We start from the raw sequence: 21,075 nt of genomic DNA, 5'->3' as shown, positions 1-21,075 counted from the left end.
GTGGCCTTTTAAAAAAATGTAGACTTTTTAGTGTGATAAAAGCAAAAGCTCAGGGGCGCCTGGGTGGCGCAGTCGGTTGGGCGTCCGACTTCAGCCAGGTCACGATCTCGCGGTCCGTGGGTTCGAGCCCCGCATCAGGCTCTGGGCTGATGGCTCAGAGCCTGGAGCCTGTTTCCGATTCTGTGTCTCCCTCTCTCTCTGCCCCTCCCCCGTTCATGCTCTGTCTCTCTCTGTCCCAAAAATAAATAAAAACGTTGAAAAAAAAATTAAAAAAAAAAAAAAAAGCAAAAGCTCAGACTTTTCTCATCTAAGGAAAAAAATTCACCTAATATGCTTATTATATATAATATTTGTGTTTTTTACCTGAAATTATCTACAGTTTTCCTTTTTGATCTATTGACTTTTTACTATTTTTCTTCCGTATTCTAGCATTGAATGATTTTAAACTTTCCCTCATTACTTGCTTGTCTTACATTATGTTTAGCTCTTCCTGTTCCTAGAATTAACTCCAATACTGTCACAAAATCAGAGGATTTTAGAACTCTGAAAATTAGAAGTGATCTTGTTTTATTCTCTTCTGATATTGAATGAACTAAGTCTCAGAAAGATTTCACCAGCTTGCCCACAATAACAGCTGGGCAACATTAGGACTAGAAATCTAGTTCTCTCTTCTCATTATGCCATAATACCTCAAACCTTGTGACTTTTCTATCAGAATCTTCTTTCACTTGGATAATACCAGAATGACATTTAAAATTCTCTGAAATGTTTTTCAGTAGTTTGATCAACATTTAACACACAAAGAATGATTTTATTAAGGCTGACAAGTTATCTACTAAGTTTTTTATATTTCAATTTGAATACCTACAAACAGCTCATTTGAGGCTAATCTTAGAGACTCACAATTTAGCCTTTAAGCAGAATAATTTCCTAAGAATTCTTTTCTAAAAAATTCTGATAAAATTTAACTAAAAAATAAAATTGTTTGAAAATTTTTGGAACTCAAAAGAAAACTTTGTGGGAGATGATTATCATGTTTAATTTTATATTAAACACGTTCATAATAAAGTGATCTTTCCCCAGTGCTGTGTTTATCACTGAAATTTCCACATTGAGGAAATAGTGAGGTTTGAAGTCAAGATCACTGCTTAGCTTTTTACATTAATTATAGTATAATAAACAGATATTAATAATGAAAAGCAAGTAAACAAATCAGTAGTATATTCTGTACTATTTCAAATTTATCTGATCTTTTTTCTTAGTCACAACTATTTTATCTGAAGCAATGGGAAGAAATGAAACTATCTTTTTAGGAAATCTAGAAATCTCCAAACTCTGGAAAGTCTATTGTCAACCTAGAATACTTGATCCATATACAGTATAGTTTGCAACATAGCTTTAATGTTCGTCTGGTAATCAAAGCAATTATTAAATTTCTTCAGAACTAATTGAAACATTTGCATAGTTTAGCAGCCTGAAATCTCATAGATTTAGAGCTTAATGTATAACCAGAATTGAAAAGATTATGAAGGTTCAGCAAAATATTGAGCCAATGCTGATCAAAGAAAATGTGTAAGACAAAAAGGCCCTTAGGAAATGTTACCCTGTGAAGTGCCACTTGTCCTTAACTGGATTTTAACACAAATCTCTAAAGATGAAACTCCATCAGAAGTAGCACAATAATGGCAGCTGGGGATGCCAGCTACAGCAGCCTAACCTGTGTGTGTTCTTACTGCCTCTCTTGAGTGCTGTCCAATCTCTCAAATTAGTCACTCTCAATTTCTCTGTTCCTCCCTGTCCCTTTTCCACCTTCCCTATAGTCCTGCCTTTGTCCCCACAATCTCTTGCTCTCCTTCCTCTGTTTTTCTGTCCTCCTTCCCTCTCTGAGAGAACTCTGTGTTCTTCATTTGATTTCTGATGACCTTAAATTCATCTGCATCATTTTATACACAGCTATATTTTGTTATTCAGGTTTCCTAGAATACTAATCTCTTAAAAGAATAATTTTTAACTTTTGTGTACGTTTGGGATTTTTTCCTTCTCTGCAAGATTGTGGTGTAAAATTTTAATTCCATAAAACTATCAATGAAGATACTAGAATTTCAGTATCTACATTAGTAAAAGCATCACTCATTTTGTACTTTTGCTATCATATCACTTATCTTTCTTTCATACAATGGTAAAATCTGTCTATAGTTACAGCTTTGATAAAATACAGAATTATTTTTAGAAAACTAGTTTGTTTTCTCTTAAATTGTTGCTTAGTGGTTGTGGTTTAGTACATGATTCTTTTCACTAAATCTCAGAAACTGTCAATTTAGCTTTTTTATTGGAATAAACATTAGCCTAATATGCTTTATGTTGTACCATCTCAGCCAAGGTCTGTCTGCATTAACCAGTTTATTCTATGACAAGTTGCTTAACAGATGTCATTCTGGGAAGAACAATGAAGCCAAATACTTGTGCAATGTCTAACATTACTCTAACTTTGATCACTTTTGTTCAGCACATCAGTCTGGCGTTGTGCTTTATACCAACATAACACTATAGCCAGAACATGCTTTTCAGGCTTAGAATAGCAAAGGAATGTTATTCATTTCAGTGCAGTTACAGATGAGTTAATAGAAGAAGAAAAATACTGTTTATTTCATAATACCATATTGTTGTGATTTGGAATTAAGGTGGAATTTAAAGAATCCCACTCCAGAGTTATTTGTTTATATACTCAATCCGTAGTATTTGTGTATACTCTCCAAAGCTGGGGTAGACTTGCCACCTTTCCAACAGATGTAAATATTTGTCTTGCCTTTTCCCCCAAAAAATAGCTGATGAAACTTAGTGTATCTAGACAACATAATTCAAAAATAACTTTAAGAAAGGAATTTTGTGTTAAGGCATAAAGTTTCATACTCCCTCTTCTGTCCTTTCCCTCTCTCTTATTAATATAATAGATAATATAATAATAGATAGGTATTTATGGAACACCTTTCTCCTTAAGCATGACAAAATAATCATAGCTAGTGGAAGTGGTCAGAAGTTTATCCAGTTGCATTTGGTTGTATTGTTGGGTTGATAATAACTAACGAAAATTTCCAAACTTAATGTGACTGACCATAAACAAAATACTGCATGGTAGAAAGGCCATTGCTAAGAACCTCTGAAGAAAGCTGTTTGTTTGAATTGAGTGGGGACCAAACCATGCCCCCAAGCTCCTCAGTTCTCACTTACATAGTCTTTTTCACAGGTGTACATTAGAGATAAAAATAGATTGAGTTCCATGTTTTTTGTTTTGCTTTTTTCTTTTCCTTGGTGAATATATATCTCTATTTCACTGGAAGGATAACTTAGATGTGTTTGTGTATAATAAACAGTAATGTGATACAAGATGCTGTAATTAGACAACATGATACTTTAGGTTTCTGCATTTTTAAAACATGAACGAATGCTGCTTGTTTTTTATATTGAAGTGGTATTATTGAACAGATTATGTTCAATACTAGCTTCATTTGTTACAGTCGGGTAATCCCATAACTAACTTTGAAGAGTTAATTAAGATGGATGATCTCTCCATTCTTAGGATTTGTCATTTTTTTTAATTTGTACATTGAGAATAAAATAGAATTTCTGTAACCGGTTTAGAAGAAAAGCTGAAGACCAGTATGACAACTCTTAATTACTGGGTAACATAGAGTTTAACCTTCCAACACTTTATTCTGATAAGTTACTTACCTCCTGTCCTTTTAAAATGAAAAGGCATAATGTTGCATGTTGATGAAAAATAGTTTTTCATCTTTAACAGCATTTAAAAAGAATCATTACTCTATTTTCAGGAAGACCCTAAATAGTATGTTAATGGATGGCTCTCAGTTAATAAATATGCTGTTGAAGTAGTTTTTAATTTGGGGTGAGATCAAAGAAATAATCTGTCTTTTCATATCTTTTAAAAAAAATTTTAATGTTTGTTTTTGAGACAGAGACCAAAAGCACAAGCAGGGGGAGGGGCAGAGAGAAAGAGACATAGAATTTGAAGCGGGCTCCAGGCTCTGAGCTGTAAGCACAGAGCCCAACATAGGACTTGAACCCACAAACTGTGAGAGCATGACAAAGTCGTGACACTGAGCCGAAGTCAGACATTTAATCTACTGAGCCACCTAGGCACCCCCACCCCCCACCCCACTATGTTTTTATATCTGTGAAACTTCTATCAAACAGTAAAAACCTTCAGGTTTTTCTTCCTGGCCTCTCCAAAAAACAAAACAAACAAAAACTACTATCTTCTTTCTCCCACATAGAAACTTAAAGTATATCTTTTTTTTATTACACATCATGAGTCATTTAAAAATTTAATATATTATTAACATTTATAATTATGGTCCATGAGAGGTGAAAACTGTGTACCTGAAGCTTCTTGACTGAATAGAAACTTGAAGCCATTCAGGAATATAAAAACAACTGGCAGAGGGAGATGTTTCTTGAACTACTATTTCATCTAGCTTTCATTGAGGATCTACTTTTAAATTTGGTTTAGATTATTTTCACAAAATTTTTCTGACTCTTGTTTTCCTAGTTTCAAATTCTGTTTCAAATCCAGAAGAAAAAGGAAATACAATGTATATCATGTAAGTGGCAACAATCATAAGTCATATGGAAACCTTATTTTAATTGTGATGTCTCTTTCTTTATATAGGTAAAGAGAAATGTGTATGACCTTACGAGTATCCCCGTTCGCCATCAGTTATGGGAGGGCTGGCCAGCTTCTGCCACAGATGACTCAGTAAGTGACCATTGAGTTGTCATTTTTTTATTCTCTTCTCTTTTGCCATTTTCAATCTAATTGGCTGTGATTATCACAAAGCAGAATCAAATGCTTTGAATATTCCACTGAAAGAACTTTAGAAATCAAATAATGTGAAAATGAGTTCTAATAATTTGAGGTCACTTGCAGAACACATATCATAAACCAAGTAACATCAACATTCTTTTGGTAATGTTACAGTATCAGTATCAGGAATTTGATGCTGCTTGATTTGACTTAATTTTTTCCTTGATAAAAAGAATGTATTTAGACATTCCTAATGAAATATCCCAAACACAAAATAGTTTTTCCTAAATTACAGATGTCTCAAAATCAATCTAATCATATTTAGTTTTAAAACTACATTTCCCATAGTAGATTGATACTTTTTAAAAAAGTTAATTTGTATAGTAATATTGATGGCACTCTATTCTTAAACATACCCATAATTTTCACCAGCATAACAAGCTAGAGGAAAAGATTTAGTTTATTATTTTTACCTATTATTATATCCATTTACAATGATTATCCTATTGTTAATTTTGAAACCTTTCTTATCTATACTGTTTGCAGTGATCATTCTTTTCCAAGAGAGTAAATTTTATTGTCTAAGGAGGCCAATTGTAATTACATTTTGGCCACTTTTTCCCATGTTCTTGGCTGTTCTAACCAGACACCCTTTAAAAAAAAAAAGTGAAAAATGAGAATGTTTCAAGAATTTTGACGTTAACTCTAACGTGTATAATAAATCAGACTGCAAAGAAATTGAGACCTTGTAAACATCTTACAATAATAAATACCCAAATAATAATATTGTATTATCTAGTAAATATTACATTTCCATCTGGATAATAATTACTCCTTCTTTCTCAGCACCAACATCATACATTTTGTGGAAGATAGAAATATTTTTAAATAATTTATGTAGATGCCACTTGAGTCTAAATTATTCCATTAATTTAAACACTATGCCTTTGGAAAATGCTTTATAGATTATGAAACTTTAAAAATAATCAGAAAATAGGGGCGCCTGGGTGGCTCAGTTGGTTAGGCATCCGAGTTCAGCTCAGGTCATGATCTCACAGTTGGTGGGTTTGAGCCTCACATCGGGCTCTGTGCTGACATCTCAGAGCCTGGAGCCTGCTTCAGATTCTGTGTCTCCCTCTCTCTCTGCCCCTCTCCCTCTCACAGTGTGTGTCTCTCTCAAAAATAAGTATTAAAAAAATATTTTAAGTAATCGGAAAAAAGAGCAAAAAATTTTTAAGTGAATCCTTCCAGAAAAAAATGGTTTACATATAGGCACATTTCTTTCCTTTTTTTTTTAAAGAATTTTTTTTATGTTTATTTAGTTTTGAGAGAAAGAGAGAGACAAAGTGTGAGTAGGGGAGAGGCAGAGAGAGGGAGACACAGAATCTGAAGCAGGCTCCAGACTCTCAGCTGTCAGCACAGAGCCCGACGCAGGACTTGAACTCACAAAACATGAGATCATGACCTGAGCCAAAGTCCGCTGCTTAACCGACTAGGCCACCCAGGTGCCCCTAGGCACATTTATTTCTAAGCAACTGATTTTAATGTTGATATAGTAAATCATTAGAATTATTGGCTGGTTTTCCATGGCTAAGGGGTAGGGATGTGGTTGCTGGTTTTAGTTTGGATTGTTTTTTTCCCTGTTGGTGAAAATTTGACACATCTGACAGAAAATGTGCCATGTTTATTTTTAACAAAAATAAGAGAGTAATGTTCATAAAAGATAGCCTTCTGTTTACCTGAGGAGACATGGAGAAACCAGAATTGTTCTCAGCATTGTTTTATAACCTGCCACGAGAAATCATAACATTAATAGAAGAAAATAATTAAGATCTGAGCATGTCACTTAAATTCTTTGAGCTTAAGTTGCCTCACTAATTTGCAGTTTTATTATAAGAAGGATTAGTGATAATATATATACAGTACCTGGCTCAAAGTAGACACTCAATAAATGAGTCACTATTACAATTAATATTAACATATAATATTAACTCAGAAAAGTATCACATGCAAGAATTTGCTGGGTTATATAAATGAAATGGTATTTGAGATTTGCTTCAAAATAACTTGTGGGGTTGGGAGAGTAAGTGGAGATATAGGTAAATCTAAATTAGCTACCTATAGATCATTGTTGAAGCTGGATGATGTGTATATTCAGTTTATCATACTGTTTTCTCAACTTTTATATACATTTGGAAATTTCTGTAATATAAAATTTAAAGTAAAAATAATTGTCTGATTGAAGAGCAAGAACACAAAGTAATAAAGTCCAGAAATGTGGGACTTCATAGGATTTGAAAAGCCAACTGCCCTGAGATGCCATTTTTGTGGAAACCAGACTGAAATAGACTTTTCAGATGCAAGTTCTAAGAGTGATAGGCAAATTTAGTGAAAAATTTAGTGAAAAATTGTTAGTATTATAGTAGTGAATTGCTCTATAGCATCATGCCTTATACATCTTAGGTGTTAAATAATTGAAGAAAATTGACACAGTCTTTTATGAGGCCCATGTTTTAATGATTGTTATAACATTTAATTTTTTACCAAAGAGTTCTAATACAATTTCATTCCTATAGGAGAATATAGAAAGCAGCTTAAACTCATCGTTCAAGACTATAATACTACCTCATGCTGTATCTAAGTCACAGCTAACACAAGAGGGAATCTCCATTAAGAGACTTGATTTTTTTTTTGCCTCATTATTCATATTTGCACCTTGTCCCAGAACCTGTGAAGTGATGCCTGCCCACACCTCCCCAGAGCAAATGTTGCCACATTGGCAGGATGTTGCCTTGAGCTGTATGATTTGATACAACAAAGATGTTCAGGGCCAGGCTGCTTTTAACTGGTGCCATAGCAGATCCACTAGCTCCAGTACTTAAATTTTGGCAAAAATAGCTTATAACTGTAGTCTTTTAAGGAGATTCTAGGCAAATAAATGTTGTGAAACCTTTCTTTCATTAGGATTATGAAAACTCATAAAGCTGGTGCTTGTAATCTATATTGTTGCAGGTGATGGTGTTTTTATACTTATTTAAATCACTCAAGTGGAGGCATCTGCTACAAAACAAGATCGTCCTCACAGCTTAGGGCATGAATTGGGTACAGCTGAGAAATGTCAGCTGTGTAAACAGCCTGAAATGTGTTACCAACAAAAATATAATTAATTTCTTTCCAACACAGTGTGCCATAACTTAATACTTAGAATGGTTTAACTTTCAGAGAAAGCACCTGAACATTTTCTTCCCAGTGCCAGAGTAGAGGATTGATTATAAAGGTCATTAAAAGTGAGGTTAGTTTGCGCTTTTCCTGCTCAATTGCAGATATTTGTGTGGCTTTGAATATATAGTAGCTTTAGATAAACAGTGGCTTCCATGAATTTATGGAAACATCTTAGATCAAGAAGTGAATGGGTTTGAGATGATGCAAATGTTCTAAAATTAGATCATGGCCAAGTTGCACAACTCTATAAATTTACTAAAAATCATTTAATTGAACCTTTAAAAATGAGTAAATTTTATAGCATGTAAATTATACCTCACAAGCTATTTTTTATAAAAGTTAATGGAGAACTAGATTAAAATACTTTTTTCATTTACATTTTTATGTTGTATGAGAATTTTTTGCAATAACACAGAAGATGTTTTCTTTAGCGTACTTCTCATTAACCTTTGACTTAGCAAACAGGACAAAGAAATAGACTCCTTATAATTAGATTCTTGTATAATCTTAAGTCTCTTACCAATCTGATAGACTACACTTTTTTGACATTTTCGATGCTACTCAGTGAAGTCAACAATCATTTAAAACATTGTTGTTCCATCTCCCTTCAGAGTTAAAATATTTTCTTTGCTTGTAGTTGTACTCTAATGGGGTATGGGATACTGTATGAATTGTCAATAACTCTTTCAGTTCCTTTTGCACTCTTTCACCAGGGAAATAGGTATCTAAAGCTGCACCAGTAGGGGAATGTTTTCATGCTGTGACAGTTCAGCTGTGAGAACAAGGAGTTGCAAGTAGGCGAAATCTCATTTTACACTTTAACAAGGACGCTCTTGGATTCCAGAGAGTAGAAATAATTTTAACACTCTGAATTATGTCTAGACACCTTATTTATTATAATGCAGATAATTTGAATATACATAGTTTTAAAAATTCCAAGTTTTAATAATGCTTGTACAAAGAAAGAAAAATCCTTCAGGTTTATTTTATTAAAAACAATTTTTTATAGTTTAATGTATTTTAATAGGAAACTTACAAGAACAGCACAGAAGACAGACAACATTAAAAACATGTACTTGCATGTAGGACAACTCAGAAAAGTATAGTGAATGGTTAGAATCTACTGTATGATAAAAATGCTACAAACACCATTTAGTTGCCGTCAGTAAGAAATTTACTTGTTTTTAAAAATTTTTTTGAATGTTTATTTATTTTTGAGAGAGACAGAGACAGAATGCGAGTGGGTTAGGGGCAGAGAGAGAGGGAGACACAGAATCCAAAGCAGACTCCAGGCTCTGAGCCGTCAGCACAGAGCCCAATGTGGGGCTCGAACTCATGAGCTGTGAGATCATGACCTGAGCCGAAGTCAGATGCTCAGCTGACTGAGCCACCCAGGTGCCCCAAGAAATTTGCTTGTTTTTTAAAAATCCAAATGCTGGCATTGTCCTGAAAAATTTAACAGGTTTATTTACTATTGTTATAAAGTTGAACTGCAAAACTTGTCCACTGAAACATTTTGACTCGCATTAATGCTTTATGTCCCCATATTTATATTAAAAATTGGCACACAAATGAAAGTGGAAAAACTGTCAGTACCTAATTTCTGTCCCCTATTTTTTCACTTATAATCATATACTTATATGTATTTTGACCCTCTGGGAAAAAAAAAGTTCAGAACTACAAATAAGTTGTAGAGGAGAATTTCTTTTTAAAGAATGAAATGTTTTCCATCATAGTGGATTCTTTTTTTTTAATTTTTTTTAATGTTTATTTATTTTTGAGACAGAGAGAGACAGAGCATGAGCAGGGAAGGGGCAGAGAGAGAGGGAGACACAGAATGTGAAGCAGGCTCCAGGCTCCGAGCTGTTAGCACAGAGCCCGATGCGGGGCTCGAACTCACGAACTGTGAGATCATGACCTGAGCCGAAGTCGGACGCTTAACCTACTGAGCCACCCAGGCGCCTCCATAGTGGATTCTTAAGTATGTCCTCCATGTATGTGGCATGCTAGCTGGATGTCTTTTGGCATAAATGTTACACATTTATCATGGATAGCACACACACACTGGTTCTTCAAAAAGGCCTACCAGATAGGCCTCGCTTGCCTCCTGCAAAGCACCAATAGCTGCACTCTGGAAGCACAAATATATTTTTATATCCTGAGCAATTTCTTGCACCAGCCACTGGAAAGAAGTTTGAGAATCAAAAGGTCAGTGGACTTCTGATGACATCTAATTTCAGAGTGCCACAGTACCAGGCCTATAACAATGAGGTTTCTTCACCCTTCCAGTAGGGGGTGCACTCTTGTCAGCAGCTGTTGTATCAGGTTGCTTCCTCTGTGCTTTAGAAGTGTTGGATTTGCTGGCAGTCTGCTTTTTAGGAGCCATGGTGTAGAGAACTCTTACTTACCCCCCTTCTCCTTTGGCTGGAGCTGGGCAAGTTAGAGGCTGTGCAGCAGCGCTGCAAGCACAATATAATTCTTCTGTTTTTAGTACTTTTTTTTTATTGTGTGCCTTTTTTTTTTTTTCTTTTGAGATTACTAATGGTCTGCCAGGGTTCCATCATTGGCTAGAGGAATGTGAACTCAGAATTTGAGAAATTAGGAATTTTTGATTCAGGTCTTTAGGCATGTGTTAGGAATTAGAAAGCTGCTTATTATATATTTTCACATTGAAAATGAGATCATTTACAAGTAGAATCATTACACAGTGACTTTTCTATAAAATAAAAATAAAACAAAAACCACACACATCCCTCCTGCCTTTTTGTATTTTTAAATAAAAAGAATTTGTGAACAGAGGAATGTTATCTACTTTGATCCTTCTAATGGGGACCATTTTCTTCTGTAACTTCTCTCTGATGCATGTGTTTGTCAGGTGTCAAATTATGGACATTCCCTTGCCACTGGTTCCCTGCCCTCCACTTTATAGGAGCTGCTGTCTGAAGAGACTGTCACAATTACCACATACTTAGAAAACAGTAGTTCTCTATTAAGTAAACTCATAAGCCTCTACTGTAGTCATTCCATCCATTGTTGCAAGGTTAATATTTCTGAGGTGCAGAATGAATTACATTCATCCTTACTTACTTATCTTCAATGGCAACCCAGCACTTGTTGATTTATGTACAGATCTTTATGCTGGCACTCACAACCCTTCATTCTTTGGTCTGAAATGTCTCTTGTAGGTTTATTTTCCCATAGGCCCAGAATAAATCATCAATAAATGTTTCTTGAATAAATGGTTCAATATGATAACATATATATCTCAGCTTAGGTAACTACTCATTTTGCCATTCCTCAAATATACCTGGTGCTCCCTTCTGCTCTGTGTCAGTTAATCATACTATTCCTTCTGCCTGGAATACCTACAGCAATTATTTCCTTCCTCAAGACCCTTCTTTAAGAAACTTTACCTTTATCCCTCTTCCCATGCCACCTTTACCAGCTCTCTTAGAAATTAGTTTATATTTCTGTTCCATTTAAACTTTTAAAATTATTTATTTTGTTCTTTCCTTCCTTAGTTCCTCTCACCTGGCTCCATTACTTACCATCTCAATAACCACAAACAATGAACCTTTCTGGGTGTCAGTCTTTATAACTATAGAACAGAGATAATTACTCCTAGAGGTATTATGAAGACTGAAAGAGTCAGTATTTATAAATACAGTTACCCCTGAGTTTATTTCAAAGACTAAAGTAGTGCTAGATAGTGTCTAATGCAGTTAACCTTTGGCTCTTACTGTTTTTAATCCATCTATCTGTTCATTCACTAGACATCTGTAGAACAACTCTTACAGGCCAGTAACCATGCTTGCCCTTAAAGTTGCAAGGATAAGGTTTGTTCTTCAGGTCCAGTTCCTTAGGGATTGCAAGTATAGTGTGAGACAGATACATAAACAATGATAATTGCAGTCTACGTAAATGCAGAGAGATCACAGAAGAGGGAGCAACCAATTTTGCTGACAAATGGGAGTGGTAAGAAAATGACTTCCCAAGAAAGCGACATTTGATTACATTTTAATTCATATTTTTGTGTTCCTCTCTTTTGTAAGTTTAAAAATTAGGAGTAAACACTGTCTTCCTCATCTTTGTATGTTCCGTAAGGATCAAACATAGTGTTTCATACATTCACTCATTTGAATTGTTCAAAGTTTTGCTAAATTGACATCTATGATAATAAACAACTAAACAATGAATTTGTATGATTTTAGTAACTTGATAAACTGAGATTCAAGTTTCTAATAAAAATTAAATTATGTTTCTAATACAAATTTCTTTCCAATAAAAATTAAATTATCAAAACTCAGTATTTCTTTAGTGGCAAGTAGAACAACATAGTTGTGGGGGAGCAGGGCAACACCATGCTGATTTGTACGTTTGTATGTGTGTTTGTGAGAGAGCAGGGCAATCCAAGTTCATTGAATCCCAATATTGCTATTATTTGGATAAGTTAGTTATGGTATGAATTTCAGTTTCCTCATCTGCAAAGTGAGGATGATATTGACACCTTTGAAAGTCTATTGTGAAGATTAAATGGATTAACATAATAGGTTGAAACATGAAATTACCACTTTTTATGGACACAGTGGTTGAATATTAACAACTTCATATGGTTTTACCAAGTAGATAATACACATAATATAATGCAGGGTTTGGCAATTGTAACTGTCAGCCCAAATCCCACTCAACATTTATTTTTGTAAATAATGTTTTATTGGAACACCGTCACACCCATTTGTATATGTACTGTAAACAGCTTCTTTTACAGTATAACTAACAACAGGGATGTGTGGTTGCAACAAACGACATGCCCACAAAGCCTAAAATATCCGCTGTTTGAACCTTTACAAAAAAAAGTTTGCCAACCCCTGGGGTAACTAACATCTGGCATTTAGTAGGCCATTCAACAAACATTAGCTCCTTTTCCCTTGAGTGAGCACCTTCTGTATATCACATACACATGCAGAATCAGAAGCATTCTTTGAGTAACTTCAGGGTCATCCTATGCTATTTAAATTACTTTGTTGGCCCATCCTAGGTCAGACAAATTTAGGTAATCTTTGGATGTCTTCACTGGCTCTTTCTTTATTTGGCAAGGTTATAGATAATGTTGCTTCTGATGGTGGTGAGACTCCATTGCTTCAGAGCGTCCATTGCCCTTGTCAACATATAGAGTCTTTTACAAATAACACAGGCAAAGACTAAACAGAAAGAACAGCTTTGAAAGCAGAGGAAAGTTTTATTTTTAAAGGAATGAAAAGTTGTGAAATGGACTGTACCCTGAACAGAGAGAGAAATTTGGGGGGGTGGATGGAAGCATTCAAGGGACATATTTACTCAGTAAATATGAGGGCAAACACATGGAAGCAAGGCAGCCCCCCACATGAAATTTACAAGCATTTTGATCTAAAGCTGTGAATATTGATTTTACAAGGGGTTTATTAAAATTCTAAGCCTGTAGACTACTGTTTCTGTCCATGAATAGTTAACTGCTATGGAAATTTTCTTCCCTCTATAAACAAGTGGAAGACTGGATAAAATATGTGAAATAACTATTTTCAGATATTAGACAACAGATAATGTAGGACTCTGAAGGAGACATATGAGCCCTATGGTAGTTTTACATTCTGCCTGGAGGAATTTCTGGATTCCAGAGTACAGAGAGGAAACCAAAGCAGGAACTGATTATTTTCTTGAGTTTGAAAAGAAAGTGTTTAGGGAAGTCAAGGCAGCTAGACTTTGGAAGGTAAAGTACTAGCAGAGGAAAAACCTCTAGAAATCTACATAGTGTTCCCCCTGGTGTTTAGTTGAATACCAATCTGTGCATGCAGATGGTGAAATTCCAGGAGGCTGGGTAAAGAACAACTGCCAGGAGAAAGAACAATTAACTAGGATCTGTAAGGCAAACAATTCTCAGAGCTCACATAGAACTGGGAATAGTTTGAGTTCCCACTGGCCATTGTGGAGACACCTCAGTGACTATATGGGGCATTCAAAGGATATCCACCAGAAGAGTCACATCTTAATGGAGAGAGTAAGCAAGGCTTAGGGTGAAGCTACCCTAGGACTGCCCTTTTACACGCTTAAAAACAATCTTCAAAAGGAACAAGCTGATTAACAAATAACTGCCTCTAGAAAACAGAGTCCAGCATCCAGTCAAAAATTACTATACATACGAACAGCAGAGAAACCTAACTCACAATCAGGAGAGAAATTAGTCAAAAGAAATACACATAGAAATTACTTAGATTGGGGTGCCTGGTTGGCTCAGTTGGTTAAGCATCTGACTTCAGCTAAGGTCATGACCTCGCAGTTCTTGAGTTTGGGCCCTGCAGAGGGTTCTGCTGACAGCTCAGAGCCCGGAGCCTGCTTCAGATTCTTTGTGTTCCTCTCTCTCTGTGCCTCCGCTGCTCATGCTCTGTCTCTTTTTCAAAAAAAAAAAAAAAAAAATTGTTTTTTTAAAAGTGACTTAGATAATTAAATTAGCACATAGGGATTTGAGCTTTATAAATATTATGAACATGTTCAAGTATTTAAAAACATGTAGTTAATGAGGGGAGACTAGAATATATAAAATGGAATAATGTATCATTCTAGAGATAAACAATATTATATCTGAAATGACTATTTTACTGGATGGCTTAATAGCAGATTAGAAAGTGCCAAAGAAAAGACCAGTGAACTTTGATATGTAGCAATAGAAACTATCTAAATTGAAGCACAGAGAGAAAAAAAGACAAGAATAAATGAACAAAGTGTCAATGACCCCTAGGACAAAATCAAGCAGTCTAACATACATGTAATTGGATCCTAAAGGGAGAGAAAAGGTAGGGGAAGGAGGTCAAGACAAAAAATATTTGAAGAGATAATCTCTGAAATTTTTACATATTTGATAAAAACCATAACACTTACAGATCCAAGAAACTCAATGAACTCCATGAAAGGTAAACACAAAGATTTCTACACTGAGGAGTATCATTATCAAAGGTGAAAACAAGTGATAAAGAGAAGAAATTTCAAAGCGGAAAGAGTTAAAAAACAACAACACTGATTACATAGGGGAACAAATGTAGATTCTTTAGATTTCTCATCAGAAACAATGCAGCTAAAAAGCAGTAGAATGCCATTTTTAAAGTACTAAAAGTTAAAAAAAAATGACAACCTAGAATTCTATATCAGATGAAAATGTTCTTTCAAAACTGAATGAAAAATACTTCTCTAAACAAAAATTGAATTTGGTGTCAGCAAACCTGCAGTGCAAGAAATGATAAAGAAATTTCTTTAAGCCAAAGGAAAATAACACTACATGAAGTAGTATAATATTAATTGAAGATAGTCTGTTATATTAAAGATGCATATTGTAAACCTTAGAGCAACCACTAAAAAAAAAAAAAAGACAAAAAACATAGCTAATAAGCTGTTAAGAAGGATAAAATGGAATTATTATAAAAATTATCCAGAATAAGGCAGGAAAAAAGAAAAATTGGGATATGTACAAAACAAATAGCAAGATGAAAGATTTAAATCCAACTACATTATAATTACAGTAAATGTAAATGGTCTATTAAAGGGCAAAGATTGTCAAAATGAATTTTAAAAAACAAGACTCAGCTATATGCTGCCTATCAGAAACTTACTTTAAGTATAATGACTATAAGAAAGCTATAATGACTATGATAACATCAAAGTACAAAACAAAGAATATTAAAAGGAGACATTTCATATGATTGAAAGGACAGTTCATCAAGGAGACATAACAGTCTCAAATACATAAAATACATAAAATACATAAAATAAAACCTGACAAGACCAAAAGAATAGACAAGTTTACAATAAGAACTACTGATTTCATTCCTGTATCAGCAGTTGCCAGAAAATAACAGATAAGGATATAGAAGACTTGAGCAACACTCTTAACTAACTTGACCTAATTGAAATTTATAGACACTTTACTCAGCAATAGCAGAGTACACTTTCTTTTCGAGTGTAACAATGGTCCATTCACCAAAATAGACCACAGCCTGGACCATAAATAAAGTTTTAGTACATTTTAGAGGACTGCAAAAAAGTCAATATCTGACCAAAACAAAATTAAATTACAAATTTTTGTAATTTATGTAATTTGTAATTTACATGTTATCTTTATTCTTATACACTTTGTTTAGTAGTTTGCATGTCCAATATAATCAAAGGAAAAACTACTAAAAGTGACAAGTGAAATTAACATAGGCACAAGCTGCAAGATTAATACAGCAAAAAAATAAAAGTTACTATATAGCACCAAAGAAAATTTTGAAAATGGAGGTTTTATTTCCATATAGGAAATTTATTGTCAAATTGGTTTCCATACAACACCCAGTGCTCATCCCAAAAGATGCCCTCTTCAATACCCATCACCCAACCTCCCCTCCCTTCCACCCCCCATCAGCCCTCAGTTTGTTCTCAGTTTTTAAGAGTCTCTTATGCTTTGGCTCTCTCCCTCTCTAACCTCTCTCTCTCTTTTTTTTTTCCTTCCCCTCCCCCATGGGTTCCTGTTAAGTTTCTCAGGATCCACATAAGAGTGAAAACATATGGTATCTGTCTTTCTCTGTATGGCTTATTTCACTTAGCATCAGACTCTCCAGTTCCATCCACGTTGCTACAAAGGGCCATATTTCATTCTTTCTCGTTGCCACGTAGTACTCCATTGTGTATATAAACCACAATTTTTTTATCCATTCATCAGTTGATGGACATTTAGGCTCGTTCCACAATTTGGCTATTGTTGAGAGTGCTGCTATAAACATTGGGGTACAAGTGCCCCTATGCATCAGCACTCCTGTATCCCTTGGGTAAATTCCTAGCAGTTCTACTGCTGGGTCATAGGGTAGGTCTATTTTTAATTTTTTGAGGAACCTCCACACTGTTTTCCAGAGTGGCTGCACCAGTTTGCATTCCCACCAACAGTGCAAGAGGGTTCCCGTTTCTCCACATCCTCTCCAGCATCTATAGTCTCCTGATTTGTTCATTATAGCCACTCTGACTGGTGTGAGGTGATATCTGAGTGTGGTTTTGATTTGTATTTCCCTGATGAGGAGCGACGTTGAGCATCTTTTCATGTGCCTTTGGCCATCTGGATGTCTTCTTTAGAGAAGTGTCTATTCATGTTTGCTGCCCATTTCTTCACTGGGTTATTTGTTTTTCGGGTGTGGAGTTTGGTGAGCTCTTTATAGATTTTAGATACTAGCCCTTTGTCCGATATGTCATTTGCAAATATCTTTTCCCATTCTGTTGGTTGCTTTTAGTTTTGTTGGTTGTTTCCTTTGCTGTGCAGAAGCTTTTTATCTTCATGAGGTCCCAATAGTTCATTTTTGCTTTTCATTCCCTTGCCTTTGGGGATGTGTCAAGTAAGAAATTGCTGCGGCTGAGGTCAGAGAGGTCTTTTCCTGCTTTCTCCTCTAGTGTTTTGATGGTTTCCTGTCTCACATTCAGGTTCTTTATCCATTTTGAGTTTATTTTTTTGAATGGTTTAAGAAAGTGGTCTAGTTTCATTCTTCTGCATGTTGCTGTCCAATTCTCCCAGCACCATTTGTTAAAGGGACTGTCTTTTTTCCATTGGATATTCTTTCCTGCTTTGTCAAAGATTAGTTGGCCATACTTTTGTGGGTCTAGTTCTGGGGTTTCTATTCTATTCCATTGGTCTATGTGTCTGTGTTTGTGCCAATATCATGCTGTCTTGATGATGACAGCTTTGTAGTAGAGGCTAAAGTCTGGGATTGTGATGCCTCCTGCTTTGGTCTTCTTCAAAATTCCTTTGGCTATTCGGGGCCTTTTGTGGTTCCATATGAATTTTAGGATTGCTTGTTCTAGCTTCGAGAAGAATGCTGGTGCAATTTTGATTGGGATTGCATTGAATGTGTAGATAGCTTTGGGTAGTATTGACATTTTGACAATATTTATTCTTCCAACCCATGAGCACGGAATGTTTTTCCATTTCTTTATACCTTCTTCAATTTCCTTCGTAAGCTTTCTATAGTTTTCAGCATACAGATCTTTTACATCTTTGGTTAGGTTTATTCCTAGGTATTTTATGCTTCTTGGTGCAGTTGTGAATGGGATCAGTTTCTTTATTTGTCTTTCTGTTGCTTCATTATTAGTGTATAAGAATGCAACTGTACATTGATTTTGTATCCTGCGACTTTGCTGAATTCATGTATCAGTTCTAGCAGACTTTTGGTGGACTCTGTCGGATTTTCCATGTATAATATCATGTCATCTGCAAAAAGTGAAAGCTTGACTTCATCTTTGCCAATTTTGATACCTCTGATTTCCTTTTGTTGTCTGATTGCTGATGCTAGCACATCCAACACTATGTTAAACAACAGCCGTGAGAGTGGACATCCCTGTCGTGTTCCTGATCTCAGGGGGAAAGCTCTCAGTTTTTCCCCATTGAGAATGATATTAGCTGTGGGCTTTTCATAAATGGCTTTTATGATGTTTGAGTATGTTCCTTGTATCCCGACTTTCTCGAGAGTTTTTATTAAGAAAGGATGCTGAATTTTGTCAAATGCTTTTTCTGCATCAATTGACAGGATCATATGGTTCTTATCTTTTCTTTTATTAATGTGTATCACGTTGATTGATTTGCGAATGTTGAACTAGCCCTGCAGCCCAGGAATGAATCCCACTTGATCATGGTGAATAATTCTTTTTATATGCTGTTGAATTCGATTTGCTAGTGTCTTATTGAGAATTTTTGCATCCATGTTCATCAGGGATATTGGCCTGTAGTTCTCTTTTTTTAGTGGGTCTCTGTCTGGTTTAGGAATCAAAGTAATGAGTCTGGAAGTTTTCCTTCCCTTTCTATTTTTTGGAATAGCTTGAGAAGGATAGGTATTATCTCTGCTGTAAATGTCTGGTAGAATTCCCCAGGGAAGCCATCTGGTCCTGTACTCTTATTTGTTGGGAGATTTTTGATAACTGATTCAGTTTCTTTGCTGGTTATGGGTCTGTTCAAGCTTTCTATTTCCTCCTGTTTGAGTTTTAGAAGTGTGCAGGTGTTTAGGAATTTGTCCATTTCTTCCAGGTTGTTCAGTTTGTTGGCATATAATTTTTCATAGTGTTCCCTGATAATTGCTTATATTTCTGAGGGATTGGTTGTAATAATTCCAGAAAATGGAGTTTTTGAAATAATATACTATTCACAATTCACCCAAAAACATGAAATATTTAAGGATAAATCTAACAGAATATGTGTAAGATCTATACACTGAAAACCACAAATTATTGCATAAAGAAATATGGGCATACCTCGGAGATATCAAAGATTTGCTTCCAGACCACTGCAATAAAGCAAATACCACAATAAAGCGAGTCAAACAAATACTTTTCTCCTAGTGCGTATGAAAGTTATGTTTACATTATACTGTAGTCTGTGAAGTGTGCAACAGCATTATGTCTAAAAAGAACAATGTACATACCTTAATTTAAAAACACTTTATTGCTCAATATGCAAACTGTCATCTAAGCTTTTAGTGACTTGTAATCTTTTGCTGGTGGAGGGTCTTATCTTGATGTTGATGACAGCTGACTAATCAGGATGGTGGCTGCAGAAGTTTGGGGTAGCTGTGGCAATTTCTTAAAATAGGAAAAAAGTAAAATCTGCTGTACTGATTGACTCTTCCTTTCATGGACAATTTCTCTGTAGCACGTGATGTTGTTTGATAGCATTTTACCCACAGTAGAACTTCTTTCAAAACTGGAGTCACTTCTCTCAAATCTTGCTGCTGCTTTATCCACTAAGTTTATGTAGTATTCTAAATCTTCTGTTGTCATTTCAACAGTCTTCATAGTATCTTCACCAGGAGTTGATGCCATCTAAAGATGCCATTTTCTTTGTTCATCTGTAAAAAGCTCATCATCTGTTCACATTTTATCATGAGATTGCAGTCATTCATTCACATCTTCAAACTCCACTTTTAATTCTAGTTCTCCTGCTCTTTCTACCCCATCTGCAGTTACTTCCTTAACTGAAGTGTTGAACTCCTCAAAGTCATCCATGAGAGTTGGAATCAACTTTTCCCAAACTGCTGTTCATGCTGATACTTTGGCTTCTTCCCATGAATCAAGAAATGTTCTTAATGGCATCTAGAAGAGTGAATCCTTTCCAGAACGTTTCAATCCATTTGGTCTAGGTCCATCAGATGAATCACTATCTATGACAGCAATAGCCTTACAAAATGGATTTCTTAAATGATCAGACTTGAAAGTCAAAATGACTTCTTGATCCATGGGCTGCAGAATGGATGCTGTGTTAGCAGGCATGAAAACAACATTCATCTCTTTGTACATTTCCATCAGAGCTCTTGGGTGGCCAGGAACATTGTCAATAAGCAGTAGTATTTTGAAAGGAGTCTTTTTTTCTGAGCAGGTCTCAACAGTGGGCTTAAAATATTTGGTAAACCATGCTGTAAACAGATTTGCTGTCATCTAAGCTTTGTTTGATTTAAAGAGCACAGGAAGAGTTGGGGCACATGGGGAGTCATGACCTGATTTCGGCTCAGGTCATGATCCCAGAGTTGTGAGATTGAGCCCCATGTTGAGCTTGAGATTCTCTCTTCTTCTGCCCTTCTCCCCCACTTGCTGTCTGAATGAATGAATGAATGAATGAATGACACAGGCAGAGTAGATTTAGTGTAATTCCTAAGGGCCCTAGGATTTTCAGAATGGTAAAGAAGCATGGGCTTCAACTTAAAGCCACCAGCTGCATTAGTCCCTTACAAGAGTCAGCCTGTCCTTTGAAGCTTTAAAGCCAGGCATTAACTTCTCTCTAGCAATGAAAGTCTTAAATGGCATCCTTTTCCATATAAGGCTGTTCTGTCCACATTGAGATTCTGTTGTTTAGTGTAGCCACCTTCATTAATTATCTTAGCTGGAGCTTCCAGATAACCTGCTGCAGCTTCTACATCAGCACCTGCTGCTCCACCTTGTAGTTTCATCTTATAGAGATGGCTTCTTTCCTTAAATCCTGTGAACACGCCCCTGCTAGCTTC

The 21,075-nt window shown here is 35.5% G+C and overlaps 1 protein-coding gene across 6 annotated transcripts in view; it reads left to right on the top strand.

The window, feature by feature from the left end:
• Positions 1 to 21,075, top strand: part of FAF1 (Fas associated factor 1) — a 529,019-nt gene that overhangs the window by 293,169 nt on the left and 214,775 nt on the right. For all 6 annotated transcript variants that reach the window (XM_030328128.1, XM_030328134.1, XM_030328133.1 and 3 more), the window contains one exon: positions 4,688 to 4,774. In XM_030328128.1, coding sequence (XP_030183988.1) covers positions 4,688 to 4,774 — 87 coding nt within the window. The remainder of the gene's footprint in view (positions 1 to 4,687; positions 4,775 to 21,075) is intronic.

Source organism: Lynx canadensis, chromosome C1 (assembly GCF_007474595.2).
Source record: "Lynx canadensis isolate LIC74 chromosome C1, mLynCan4.pri.v2, whole genome shotgun sequence".
Lineage (NCBI taxonomy): Eukaryota > Metazoa > Chordata > Mammalia > Carnivora > Felidae > Lynx > Lynx canadensis.
The sequence above is the reverse complement of the archived record's forward strand: the minus strand, read 5'-3'. Positions and strand labels throughout refer to the sequence as shown.